Below are 14,312 nucleotides of genomic sequence, written 5' to 3'. Positions count from 1 at the left end.
AAAAACCCATTCACAAAACAAAAGTATCCCTCCCATCTTCATTACCCCCTCCCATCTCCCCTCTCCAAAATCAACCCTAACCCATTCCATCTCATCCCATCCATCCCACCCAAAATTTCAATCCAAATCCAATTCCCCACCCACGACTTATCAATCCAGCCAACAGCCCCCTAGAATCTACCATTTCAATTGACACAATTTAATTTCGAATCTTCCATTGACCCAAGGTAACCAACCGTACGACACTGTCCATTCATTATCTATTACCCTGAGAAACAAGCGAAGCGAAGCGAGGGAGCACGGGAAAAAGTTGTACCTATGCTGGAAAGAGATATTTATAGTGGTAATAAAAGAAAAGAGAAGCCCACAGAAGACAATGAATGCACTTTCATTTTGAACGTCGAGCTTCGTTCAATACATATTGCAATGCCGACACTATCGACACGTAACTCACAAACATACAAGATAGAGGGGACATGCTAAGTTGCTATTTGCTATTTAAATGCTTATCGATTCTTGTACCATATCAACCATACCATGTCGACCATACCAGACCATTCATTCATATCATCATTCCCATATCCATTTCCTTTCCCTTTCCCTTTCCCTTTCCCTTTCCCACCATGCAAATCATCTTTATCTCACGGCACTAGGATAGAGATCGGTCATTCCCTTCAACAGCGAACTAGGTTGAAAAGAATAAGTCAACAATCTACTGTAAACTTATCCGTCCCAAACCCCTTTATCATCAAACACTGCAAACCACTCCAATCAACAAGCCAATGACCAATCAAATAAATCCGAAAAGGGTACAAAACCAGGTAACCAAATTCCCATACCAAGCCCCCCAAAAGAAAAAAGGAGAAACAAAAACCAATCCAGGTCCATGAGATGTATCATGACCATATGGGCGCCAAAAACATTGCTTTGTCCTAGCAAAATGTTATCCTTAACCATGATCCGACCTTGTGGTCATTTTAATGTGTTTGCAACGCCATTCCGTTCCAATATAGGTATCATCCCAAAATGTATATCCGATCGATCATTCACGCCTTCTTGGCCATTGGAGAGGTCATAGATTCGCAGCCTTGAGGGGCATAATTCTTCATGATTTTCTGGAAATCGGATTCGTTGACGACGGCGCCTGTCTCCGAGCATTTAGCTTTCTTTTGAAGATCCTTGCAAAGGCCATCAAGGTCAAATTCGCCTTCCTTGACCTTGGGACAATTTTGGAGACGATCCCTAAAACATCAATTAGCAAATTTATCAACTATCATCGCAATGCAGCAGTCTTACCAAATGGTGTTGCACGTAAGCATCGTCGATCTATCTTCGCCTGGGACTACCTCATTATCTTCGTTCTGCTTTTCATCAATTTGTTGTACAAGATCCTTCTTTGTAGTTGCGGGACTTGGAACATTGAATGGAGTATTGAAATCTGGCATCTCAAATGCATCTGCGAAGAAACCATCATCAAGAGCAAAAGGATCGTTCGAAAGAACACTATTTTGAGGTTCGCGGTAGTCACCAAAGAGCTGAGGATCAAATTGGTTGTTGTTTTGTTGAGCGAACCAATCAATACCGTTGACATCGAAAAGGGCAGTTTCTACATTTCCTGAATTGATACCGGGTTCAGACATTGTACGTGGAATGGGATTGTTGGGATTGCCGCAAGCCATGTTGAGCTTTTCGCAGAAGGACAGCTCACCTGGTGCTGAGTTGCTGTTGCTACATGTATTCTCTTCTCCAATTGTTGTTAACGTACTGTCAATAGCTTTGTTGTATGGTGACTGCATGTTGATAGGTTCTGGAGAGGTTCCACAAGATGAACTTGCTCCGTTGTTGGAGTGCGAAGAAGCCGACGGTGAGCTGTATGACGTACTTTGACCATTGGTGGAAATGTTGGGCGAGCCGTTACTTGACATTGAACCATTGGTTAGATGTCCGAAGCCGTCGAATGGTGAGCTTTTAGATGCGTTATCCAAAATTTCGGGGGAGAATAAACCAGAGAATGAAGACATGTCATCACCGCCAGTCTGAACTGGAGTTTGAGTCAAACCAACACCAAAGGTGCTCGCATTGGATTGATTGCGGGAGCTGGTTTGACTCTTGTCAGTTGGACTAGGAGCATTCTGAGAAGAAATTGGGGAGTTAGATGGTCCGACTGATGAGCTTCCATTAGTGATAGGGGGTCCGGGAAGGCGACCAAATCTTGGGAACTCGAATTGAAAATTGACGTCATTTGGATTAGCAGATGCAGATGGAAGCCCTTTGCCTGCGAGATAAGCTGGAACGTTGCCATTTGAGCTTCGGTTGATACCACCAGTGAGAGACAATCTCTTCTTGTATTCCCTCAATTCCATCGACATTCGTTCGATTTGCGCTCTTAGAATACTATTCTCATGATTGGCAGATTCGGAAGCTTTTTCTAAATCCTCAACCTTCGTCTCAAGATCCTTTAGATGCTTTTCTTTTCGCTCACGGAACGCACGTTGGGCGGCACGATTTTGAGCTTTGCGTTTCTAATTGAGAAGTTAGAAGCCATTCAAAACAACGAAAACACCAAGAAGTACTCACTGAAGTGGGTTCTGATGTAAGAGGTTTTCTACCGGGCTTCTTCGACGATTTATCATCGCCTTCTCTTCGTTTACCACCGCCTTCTTCATCGTCGTCGTCGTCTGGATGACTTCTCTTTTCATGATTATCAGCATCACCATCCGACGAAGTTCCAGGTAAGTTTCCAATCATTTGTCCTTGTGAATCATTGGTAAAGTCGAAGTTAAAACTATCATCACCTTCAAATTCGTAGTCGTAGTCGATAAAGGGACTCTCTTCGAATCCGCTTAATGTACCCGAACCCGGAGCTTGGGTCGGAGATTCGTTGAATGCGGGTGTAGATATGTTTGGAAGGCCATGGTTCTGAGCAGAAATTGAGGTATCCATATTGTTTGAAGATTTGTTTGAATTGAGAGCAGCGAAAAGTAATTCCTCTTGTCGTGGAGATAAGGTGAAATCCGGATTTATTGGATTTGAATGGTGTGTACTGGTGGTAGCCATTGGAGCCTTGTTATGTATTGATTTGTGATTCTGACGTAGATAAGAAGAGAGCGATAGAATTCCTTTGTATAATGAAATGGGAGATTCTTTCAAGAAGAACTATCTCACATTCCCTAGATATCAACTAAAATAGTATGAATCAAATGGCGCCAATCGAAAGCGAAGTTTGAGTTCGATATCAGGAACGGACGGATTGTGTGTTGTAGTTGAGTGGGATTTGGGTTCGAGGTGGTCGGAATAAAAGTTCGATTGACTCTTCTCAACCGTAAGCTTATGCAGGACAATCAATCCCACTTCGGCGGATAAAAGAGAGGGGCCAGATGTCTTGGGGGAGTATCTTGGGGAAGTATCTTGGAGAGAAAAGAGAGATGGGAGGCGAAAAGTGGAGGATGTGTGCGGTGTATGGTGTATGGTGTAAGGTGTGAGGTGTGAGGTGTATGGAATTGTTGGAGGTGATGGGGTTATTGATGGTTGACTACCCTTTTGATTCTGGAAGCCTCGAATTCGTGGCCTCAATTGATATATGGGTGGGGTGAATGGATGGATGGATGGATGGATGTCCAGGTCAAATTGATTGATTGATGTTACTCTGTACTTCGTACTCTCTCCAATATGTATGTGTATGATGTAAGTAAAGTCGCAATATCGTCCTCGGATTGAAAGAAGGAATGGGATTGGGGAATACGATTTTACTCGGACTGAGTAATAAACTTTCTCCCCAGCTGATTTCACGATTTTTGGGCAGATGGGCAGATGGGCAGATGGACAGATGGACAGATTCATTACTCCCATTCCCCCTTCCTCGAATGATTCTTCAAGGTTCCAGGGATTCTAGAGGGGCAGTGAATTTTTGAGTTTTTTGATTTCTCAGCAACAAAATTCGAAAAGTCCGCTAAATCCGTATGCGATCTAGTCCCCTTTGATGGGATGCTCAAGTCGTTCGAGAAGGGAAATAAAAGTCTTTACATATATATACACCAGTACATATTGAGTAACTCATGGACTAGGTAGGTAGGGACAAGTAGGTACAGTGTCCACAAAGGAGAAAGATTCTCTTCTTTTTGCGATACGAGCGAGGCTCTTCTACGAATCAAAGTAAGGTTTCTTGTCTTTTTGCACAAGACTTGGCGTGGCGTATATGTATATAGGGACGACCCAGGCTCAGGTAGGTATTAACACAACACGTTCGTTCATGCTCGATCGTTTATCGTGCAGCAATTTACTGCGATTGTGTTGGTCTTGAGTGTTACCATTACTGGACGAGGAGAGTATTTTCTATGGAAACATGGCTCATAGTTTTACCGTACTAGGTAGATGTTCAGTTCATCTTTTCTGCACAGAGTAAGGTCTCTACTGTGTCTACTGTGTCCACTGGTCGGTCTACTGTACCTAGGTATGAGTCAACAGCATAAACAACGCAAGTGGTGGAATTAAACTCTTTAATGCTTCCTTCGATATTGAATTCTTAACCCTTGAACAAATCAATGGATGAGACGTTGAAGTTTCTATCCCAGCTTTGCATATGCACTACCTAGGTATTCTTATCTAACACCTAACTTGTACCTTTTTCGGGGGCTCCCATGTTGTGGGCATTCCACCGGGCTACTTGGGTGTAATCTTGTCTTTAGCATATGTCCATCTGAAAAGCTACCGCTATTCATCTCAAAACTCCACCCAAAGACCATAATACAAGAAATCAATGCAAGAGCCAAGTTTGCCGGATGCTACTACCGAGGCCAAGGAAAATGTGTGTACCTAGGAGCCTAGGTATGTATCGTACATGGCCTCAAAAGGACCCCGAAATTCGGTTTTGACAATCATTCGCCGGATTGGAGGGGATCCTTAATCGACCCTTTGACCTATCATTCACAAATTGTCTCAGCCTGTGAAACAATCTCTAGAATCTACACATCTGCGTAACCGAAAGATTACCCGATGGATTAGACAAATTGCACATGACTTTGTGGCTAGTGTGCCATTTCAGCCACAGGTCAGGTGAGGCTTGAAAGCGAGCGGGATATTATGGTCGAATGGTATGCGAGGTTGCGCTCTGCTTGCAGATCAATCACAACGTACTATTGCTCCACTCTATGGAGTATTATTCCATGCGTAAACAATTTGATAAACTCCCTATGAACTTTTAGATTTATACAGAATCATACCGCCGGTTTTCCTGTCAAGATGGATCTCGCATATGATCATATCCAAGAAGAAGCTCTCCAACCCGATCAGAACAAGGAGAAATCAACAGAGCCTGCCCCAACTCTCAATGCCGATTTCCAAGAAGCATATAAAGCTATCTCTTCAAGTCCTTGGGGTGCGAAATTAGGTGGATTCTTTGGAAGTGTCGTCAAACAGGTAAGAGACTATGGTTGGCAAACACATGAGTATTTTGGCTGAGTATATCTATTTGATCTACAGGGCGAGAATGTCTATAAAGAGGCTCAACAGGAGTTCAATACTGTTAGCGAGGAAGCTACCAAGGGATTCACCGACCTAAGATCTTCGATCATTAGTCGCACACGAGGACTTACGATTACACAAGCTCAAGAGGATGAGAAAGCGGCAGCAGGAGGATCCGCAAGCAAAGATGGAGAGTCAACTTCGAAAGATCTCACAACAGACGAGGCATTAAAGGAATCGGAAGGTGTTTTAGCAAGATTAAAGTCCGAGGCTGCGAAGAGATTAGTAGAGATTCAAAAGGCGGAAGATGCAGCAGATGAAGCTCTCCTAAAGTTTGGAACGAACATTCGAAACTTCTTGAAAGATGCTGTTAGCATTGCACCACCTACTTCAAATGCAGATGGACAAGCCAATGCCGTCCTATTTGAGAGTAAGGATTCTCAAGGAAAAAGAGTTATCCATACTACACGATTCGATGCGCAACTTCACGTTATTCATTCTACACTTGATAGCTTCACCACCGATCCAGTCAGCGAGGAATTCGAGCTTTGGGCTAAGACTTTTAGTGTTGACAAGAAGACGGATGATATCGCTAAGGACTTGGAAAAATATGAAGAGTTGAGAAGTTCAATGGAAAAATTGGTACCTGACAAGGTCAAATATGAGGATTTCTTCAAGCGATACTATTTCCTTCGTCACAGTATTGAAACTGCCGAAGCTAAGAGGAGAGATTTACTCAAAGGTATGGTTACTTGTGATACCCCAGAAAGTATAAGAAAAATGCATTAACGATATGAGAAGGCGCTGCAGCAACCGAACAAGAAGAAGAAGTAAAATGGACATCCGATTCTGAAGACGACTCAGAAGAGGATTCCGATGACGATGATTCTGAAGATGAAGATGACAAAACTGCGAAGGTCAAGACAACTTCCGATAGACCAGCTTCTGCCGAATCCTCTACCACTTTACATCCCGCAACACAAGATAAGGAAAAGTCCACTGCTACATCTCCAACTCCTACCCTCAAACCGACTGAACCAAGAAAATCCAACGATGAAAAATCTCAAGCAGATAGCGATGGCAGTTATGATGTTGTAGGCGCGGCATCAGGAGCTCCTAGTCGGGCTCCCAACAGTCCAAAGGAAAAGGCTGTAGGTGCAGGAGCAAAGAAGGAAGAGAGCGACGATGACGACGACAGCGAGGAGGAGGACTGGGAATAGATGTTTTGAGTGTGCTAAGGGAATTGAACATATCTTGATGATGACACAGGCGTCGTGGATGAGTTGACATGAGGAGTTTTGGGATTGGATTTCTCTTCTTTTTGTTGTGTTCTTAGCGACCTCATTCATAGAAAGATGCATTCGCGCCTTTCTATGCTATTGCTATTGCTATTGCTATTGCTATTGCTATTGCTATTGCTATGCTTACAGATATCCGCATTATGTCTTTAGACCTGTAGGCAATAGAACATATTTCTTCATTGATTGATATTTGATATTTCTGATACGTTTTATCTTGTGATGTGGATTGTGTTTACATTGTTTGTGTACCTAGGTATGAATCTTCGTTTCCCCCTTTAAACAACGATATTCGCTTCAATAGTCTAGGTATCTAGGCTGCATCGTTTATTGTGAATCCATCCATTATGGATAGTTTGAGTTTGTATATATATAGGTATTAGTATAATATTTCATGTATGTATACTCTCCAAATCGTTGGTTTCTTATAGGGAGGGATATTTATTGGTTGTGATGGGTTTGGCTGTATATATCATGTTTGTAGATGTAGATGTAGGTGTAGATGGCTTGGAACTTGAGGGGTTTAGGATTTTTTGGGTCTTTGGGTCTTTGGGGTAAGAATGAGTGTGGGTTGGGAGGTGGAAATGGAGATGGAGTTGAGTTGGAGGGTTATTTCATATTGTGGGTTGATTGGGGTTTGAATGGGGGGATAGGGAGAATGGGGGGAATGGAGAGGAGGGTTTTGAAATGGAGATGAGTATGGAGATGAAGATGAAGATGAAGATGGAAATGGAAATGGAAATGGAAATGGAGATGGAAATGGAGATGGAAATGGAGATGGAAATGGAGATGGAAATGGAGATGGAAATGGAGATGGAGATGGGTGTGGGTGTGGATATTTGTTAGTGGGTGTTAGGAATCGGAATGGGAAGTTTGAGGATCGGAGTTGGAAGTCGAGAGTTGGAGAGATAGGATAGTGAGTGTGAATGGGAACGGTGGGCTGAGTCGAGGGTGTGAGGAGTGAGAAGTGAGAGAGACGAAGAATTTATTACTTGGTATGTGTTTGGGATCTTGGGCATTGATGGGAGGGGTTGTATATGAGTAATATTGTATTGAGTAGTTTTGCGAGATCGAGGAGATGTAGGAGGGGAGAGAGAAAAGAGGAAAGAGGGAAGAGGAAAGAAATAATTGTGGATGGTGACCCGGACTCTGGAGATCGCCTGTAAAAACTGCGTTTTCTTTTGTTTTGAGATGGCGCTCTTTACTGCCGAGATGTATAGGAGGTAGGATGTTGGGACTATATACATAGATCTTCTCTCGGTTCTCGGAAGGCTTCATAGGGGGTTGTTCATACTCTTAAGTCATGAATATTTCATATTGGGATATTTAGGGGTCGAGATTTGATATGGAAATCTCGGGTGTTGGCGATTTCATCCTTAATTTCATCCCTCATATACATTAATCAGCTCATCACAGTAATTTGGTGTAGAAGTTTCTGGGGCGTGGAGGGATGGAGGGTCAAATTGGTACAAGCATCAAGTATCCATGGAGAGATGACTGGCGTGGTAGTACCTATTAACTCAGCAGGGTAGAACTAGGATAAGAAAAAGCAAGGGAAGTGATGCATTTGATTGGATTCTCTAGCTAGTTTAGTGGTATTTGCATTGAACATTTCAAGGTTAGGATCTATATAATACCTCGTCCAAGCAGCTCTGCTCACTCGAATAGCCCAATATAAAATGAAGAGGCCAAAAATCGCATCCAAGGAACTTCGTTGTGAGTCCTCCGTGCTGAGGCATTGAGGTCCTTCGAGCTAAAATGAGATTGAGAAAACCTTCCACACAATTGATGACGCTAGATCTTGACAGAACTATCCATCTTCATCGAGTAGATTTGCCTATGTATCCGAATTGTATGTGATCCTGAAGGCTATCCCTCGCTACCTCCGCGAATTCATCTTCATCGTGATCCGTCAGCTCCAGAATCCTCAACAAAATGAGAATCTCAGGATGTTCCACCTTTATTCCAATTGAGACTGTCCATCGGCCAGTCAAGCCTCGCCATTTCATGAACATCTGCAGAACTTCAACACCTCCTACATCTCCTCTCTATTTCTTCTTGTTTTCTTGCCAATTTCATCTTCTCTTCTTGGTAACCATAGTAAACCCATCCTCATCCACCTGAGGCACAACTGGTTCCTTAACTCTCACCAATTGTGGCGCCTCATCCATATCCACATCTCCATCTTCATCATCATCCCCACTCGCTTCCGAATCCGTTTCTCCTTGGTCCTCTCCTTGCTGGAACTGCGCTAAACTGTCACTCTTTCCCCCCTTCGTCTCCCATGCCTTCTCCAACTTTCTGCACAAACTGCTTTCCTCCTCCCAAGCACCCCTCTTACATTCTTCTCTACATTTAACAATGCCATTGGCGACTTCCATGGCGCTCCCATCGTCGACATTTACTTCGAATTCGTCAGACATGAACTGTAGCAGAATTGTCTCGATCCAGTCGGCTTCTACATCCTTGTTTTCCTCCTCGGAGAGAAGATCAATGAGAGTACCGGCAATATATTCGCGTTTATCGGCGGACTCAGGACCTCCCCAGAGGGATGTTACGGCGAGGGAGAGAGAGGGCCAAAGGAAGATGGAGAGGACGATGCTGCGTTGAAAGGTTTTGAGACGGAGTTCTAGAAAATGGAGTTTAGTATTTTGTCGTTCAAAGCATGGATATGCGTATTTGTATGCATATGCGAGGGGTAAATGAACGTGGAGTATGTACGTGAGGAATGCGATCGAGCAGGAAGGAGAGGAAATAACATACCAGGAGAGTATACCCCATTTCCTCCATTTGATTGTGAAGAAGCCATAATGTTTTCTTTCTTTCTCCTTTCTCTATCTTTCAATCTGTATTCTCTGTTCTTTTGCGACTCTTCTTTCACGGTTTTTTTCTTGAATATTATAGCCTCGAGGTTGTTTGCGACAAGAAATCCAAATCCTATTATCGCGGGGTAACCTTCAATCGCAAAATTAACAATTTTTTATCCCCAGCATAATTTGTGCTACGCTAAACCTTAAAATTTATGTATGCACCAAGGATCTGATCTCTCCACCTGAACAACCATTCACGACGCTGGAACTAAATTACTCGTGTTCATCAGCTACAATGTGCGAGTACGAAAATCCCCATGACAAGAAAGAGCCGAGGACGCCGCCTATGACGTTCATCTACCCAAGTGTGTACCGTGTACATAAGAAGGAGCGTGCGACAGCGGCTGGCTATGCAATTTGGCCAAGAAGGTAACAAGATAAGGTAGGTTCACTTGGTGGCAGTTTGGTTTTCAATTTCATATTCATATCCTTTATTTGTACCAAGTATTATTCGCACATCAATTATTGATTAATTGCCTCTCCTTTTTCGAGTATATCTTACACACTATTCGTTACTTTGTCGTGTTGTGTTTGAGACGTGTAGAGTGAAAGAAAGGGGTTCACGTCCCAGGGAATAGATAAAACTGGTAACAAAGGGTTTATGTTTATGGTTGTTGACGGGGAGATCTTGAATCTTCTTCTTGTTCTTTAATATACATACACAGCTAATTAGGACTCTCATTCGTTGGTGGAAGAAGATTCTGTGTGGTCGAGAGTGAGGAAGGAGTTGGAGATTTGATCTGCAATTTGGTTTGAAGGGATCGAAGGTGCGAGGACTTGCGAAAGAAATACCACTTAATTCGATTCGAGACTATATCACAAACAACAACACCAAATTTCAAGCTCGCAAAGTCCAGCAACTATGGGTCTTAGTACACTTTCGGTCGGGACGGCAGTTGCTCCTGTTGTATTCCAAACATTTGTTGCTCACGTACGTTTCCCCTTCCTGTACATATATTTAACTCTCTAAGAAATCGTTTCACAGTATCTCGGAGATCGGTCCCGCAAAAAGCAAAAACCTACTGCACATATCTCCTACGATGAAGGTCTTCACTTGATTCGCAAATTCCTGCTTTATGCATCTCAACATACAGTCGAAGATATTCAAGCCTTCACCTCGCAATGGGTACCTCACCCTCCGTACGTTAGCGTGAGGGAAACAACCATTGCAGAGAAGCATATACATGAAGCAGAAAAGTATTTGTCGATTCAATTGGATAAACAGGGAGGGATTGGGATCATTGGGGGGCATCAATGGTGGAAATGGAGGCGACCAGGGAATGAACTCAAGTCGGAAACGATCGAGATGAAGGCAGATCTTGAAGAAAGGAATCAGAAGGGAGAAGATCCCAAGAGGGTCATGCTGTATGTCCATGGAGGCGCTTACTTTTTCGGAAGTACGGATGAACATAGATATCAGATGCAAAGACATGCCAGGAAGTTGAAGGCCGTGGTCGTAGCACCTAGATATCGTTTGGCACCTCAATTCCCATTTCCATGTGGTCTTAACGATTGCTTAGCAGTGTATCTCAGTCTTCTTGATGATTTGCAACCATCCAGTATTATCTTTGCAGGGGATTCAGCAGGTGGTGGTATGGTGTTGAGTATGCTTGTCATTCTGCGTGATAATGGTCTACCTTTACCTGCGGGTGCTATTCTTATTTCACCATGGGTTGATTTGACTCATTCTTTTCCGAGCGTTGCTGCAGATAATCCTTTGGATTATATCCCACCGCATGGATTTCACCACCGACCATCTCCGGCCTGGCCACCTCCAAACGCAGATGATTTGGCGGATATAAAAAGAGGCGTTTCTAACAATACTTCAAGGAGGGAACGCAAGGCTACATCTAAACAATCGGAAAGGGATGCAGTTCGGGGATTCACGTCTGATGCTATCCCATCACCAGAGACGCATAATAATGCTGCTGCTGCTACTGAACCTTCATCTAACAAAGATGAAGGGCCATTGGCAAGTTCAATTCCTAAACCTGGATATGATCTTTCAGTCATGATTGATGGAAAGCTAGTTGTGATAAAAGACCAAATTCAGATGTATACCACAAACCAGCTATTATCTCATCCTCTGGTGTCTCCGGTCCTCCAAACTTCACTCGGTGGTCTTCCACCCCTCCTCGTTCTCACAGGCGGTGGCGAGATGCTACGGGATGAACAAATTTATATTGCACACAAAGCAGCCAATCCAGTTCGATATGCACCCGGGGATGCGTTTTGTGATCCACAGTCTCGTCTACAGGCATGGGACAAGTGGGCACCAACGGATGTACAATTACAAGTTTGGGATGATTTATGCCACGTTCCACCAACTTTAAGTTTTACTCGACCCGCTAAACATATGTATCGATCAATAGCACAGTTTGGAGCTTGGGCTCTAGCCAAAGCTCAGCAAACGGGGATTGAGATCCTAGATGATGATAACATTTCGGTTATCTCAAAGTCTTCAGACTCTGGCGAGGATGCTCAAAAGGTATTTTTCCTGTACCAATTCTTTCACATTTGAATTAGCTGAACTAACAAAAACTAGGAAATACCTGAATCTACAGAGGGAATAGCCGGATCTATAGGAACAATAGGCAAGGCAGGCGATCCCCTCCCTCCCTTCATAGATCATATGATCCGTCAACGTGTCGACCGTCATGGCAACATCTTCCCCCTTGACCCAGCCGATAAACTTCCTGCTTGTAATATCTCACCCAATGATGTAGGTGTCGTTAAACCTGGGCCAGTCAAGAAATGGATGGCTGTAAAAACAAAATTCGATACGAAATACGCTAAGGATAAGCGAAAGATACAAAAGAATAGGGCAAAGGAAATTGCAAGAGGATATGAACAATTTCTAGATCTACAACAAGTACCAGAAATGCCACCTCCTAGTGCATTAGCCGGGCGTAGAATGGTTGGTGTTGAAATCGACAGGGAAAGTGGGGGCAAGCAAAAGAAGAGTTGGGGGCTGTCGAAATGGAGTACATGGGGTAGTAAACATGATGAACTTACCATAGATCGCGGAATTGAAGCAGAAAGAGCAGGCAAAAATGTCGAGACTACGACTGCGAGTGCAGAAGACGGGGCTGGGGCCAGGGACATACACAGTAGAGAGACAAATGATGCTATTTCTCATGAGGCCGGTATTGTTCACACCGAGCCAAGATTAGGAGCTCATGTGGTAAATCAGCCCGTCAAAACGCCGACAAAGACTAGAGCGGGGTTCACTGAGATGAAGGTGAATAGGAGCGGAATCGCTGATATAGCGGATGAGAACGCTGATGTGAAAAGAAAATCGGGCGGGGAAATTAATGGGGAATTTTTGACCACCTATTCTGATATGCAACAATCAATGAGGACTGTGGACGATCCTCTTTTTTCTACGAAGGAAATCGCTAGTCCCCAGGTTGAAGAACCTACTCCTCACTCAACCTTGGCGTCAAGAGCTCCTGCTGAAGAAGCGAATGAAATGGGAGGTGAACCAGATGTACCAGGAATAACAATAAGCCAACCGATTATTGGAGTCGAAAATGAAGAGGGGGTAGTGAGGTATACTAGTAATGGGGAGGAAATGAGGAGACCTACGGCACAAGGTATAGCTTTCCCATTTTCCATGCGCATGGGTGGGGAGGGGGTAGATGGGATTATGAAAGATGGTGTTCGGGAGAGAAATGCGCGTAATGGTAAAATGGGGAGAGATGCTAATGCCAGTACAGAATCACTGGTTGGCAGTGTCAGGAGCGTGGTTCCTGAAGGATATGAGCGGAAGTACGATGACGAAGTAGAGGATTATGTAACAGTGAAGATTGCAGAGGATGGAGTAAAGGGGAAGGAGAACGAGCATTTAAGTGCGGGGGGGAATGTTGCTGGGCCTGACAGTTCACCTGTGTATAGTTCAGCGGATGGGATAAGCGAAATTGAAGGACAAGGGGGGCTGGACATGCTAGATACACCTCAGAGGGGTGGCAAGGGCAAAGAAATTACAGAGAAGCTGAGGACAGCGATGAACTTGGATGGGCAGGATGATGTTAATCATGTGAGTCCAAGTCTTTCGGCTGTAGGGGCTCGTTCGCGTCCGGGACCGGAGAGATTTTACTCGGCACAGGAAATTCAGGAGGAGGCTGAGAATGCCAAGGGAACTTAGAAGTGATTGTTTTTACATATGGTTTAGAAAGGTTAGATGATATTTAATGTCTGGAATGGATAGAGTGGGTCACTGGAGTTTTATTGCATTAACATCAGCATCATTGTGCAGAAGTCATCAGACTGAGTACTTACTTGTATTAGTACGATAGCGTATACCAAAAAGCGATAAAGATGACTAGCAGATAACGAATAGATTCATGTTATAATCATTTCTGTTGTTGGTTTCTACATTTACTTTAGGGTATGCATGATATAAGCATGCTCATTCAAATTTTGTGACTGTGAACGGCGTGTCAAGGAAATGGAATGTACTGGGTGGCTTCAAAAGTTCCAAAGCTAACAGTCCATATGCAACTGTTATACCACGAACCCTTATTAATATCACGCTACGATACCCCTCTCTGAACTGTACTGAGCAGTAACGGGTAAATCGTCGAATTTGCATGAAGTGTCGTAATTCGCCGGTTTATAGATACTCAAATTTTCGTTGAGATTTTCCAGGCAAACTGATATAATCTTATTGATACGTTCTTCT

General features: G+C 43.6%; 4 protein-coding genes across 4 annotated transcripts; 2 read left to right on the top strand and 2 right to left on the bottom strand.

Moving 5' to 3' along the window:
• Nucleotides 1-1,046: 1,046 nt before the first annotated feature.
• EAE98_007122 (uncharacterized protein) lies at nucleotides 1,047-3,057 on the bottom strand (the record flags this gene model as incomplete). The annotated part of the gene is made up of 3 exons (XM_038954745.1): nucleotides 1,047-1,242; nucleotides 1,297-2,522; nucleotides 2,578-3,057. The coding sequence occupies 3 exons, from the start codon at nucleotides 3,055-3,057 to the stop codon at nucleotides 1,047-1,049; spliced, it is 1,902 nt and encodes a 633-aa protein (XP_038808887.1).
• Nucleotides 3,058-5,238: 2,181 nt separating this feature from the next.
• EAE98_007121 (uncharacterized protein) lies at nucleotides 5,239-6,680 on the top strand (the record flags this gene model as incomplete). The annotated part of the gene is made up of 3 exons (XM_038954744.1): nucleotides 5,239-5,415; nucleotides 5,479-6,202; nucleotides 6,262-6,680. 3 exons carry the CDS (start codon nucleotides 5,239-5,241, stop codon nucleotides 6,678-6,680), a joined length of 1,320 nt encoding a protein of 439 aa, XP_038808886.1.
• A 2,153-nt stretch (nucleotides 6,681-8,833) lies between these two features.
• Nucleotides 8,834-9,567, bottom strand: EAE98_007120 (uncharacterized protein; the record flags this gene model as incomplete). The annotated part of the gene is made up of 2 exons (XM_038954743.1): nucleotides 8,834-9,387; nucleotides 9,522-9,567. 2 exons carry the CDS (start codon nucleotides 9,565-9,567, stop codon nucleotides 8,834-8,836), a joined length of 600 nt encoding a protein of 199 aa, XP_038808885.1.
• Nucleotides 9,568-10,490: 923 nt separating this feature from the next.
• On the top strand, nucleotides 10,491-13,775 carry EAE98_007119 (uncharacterized protein; the record flags this gene model as incomplete). Its single annotated transcript, XM_038954742.1, has 3 exons — nucleotides 10,491-10,559; nucleotides 10,614-12,116; nucleotides 12,174-13,775. The coding sequence occupies 3 exons, from the start codon at nucleotides 10,491-10,493 to the stop codon at nucleotides 13,773-13,775; spliced, it is 3,174 nt and encodes a 1,057-aa protein (XP_038808884.1).
• Between the last annotated feature and the right edge of the window lie 537 nt (nucleotides 13,776-14,312).

The sequence above is a fragment of the Botrytis deweyae genome (genome assembly GCF_014898535.1).
Source record: "Botrytis deweyae strain B1 chromosome Unknown BDEW_016, whole genome shotgun sequence".
Classification (NCBI taxonomy): Eukaryota; Fungi; Ascomycota; class Leotiomycetes; order Helotiales; family Sclerotiniaceae; genus Botrytis; species Botrytis deweyae.
This window is presented reverse-complemented; position numbering and strand designations above follow the sequence as displayed.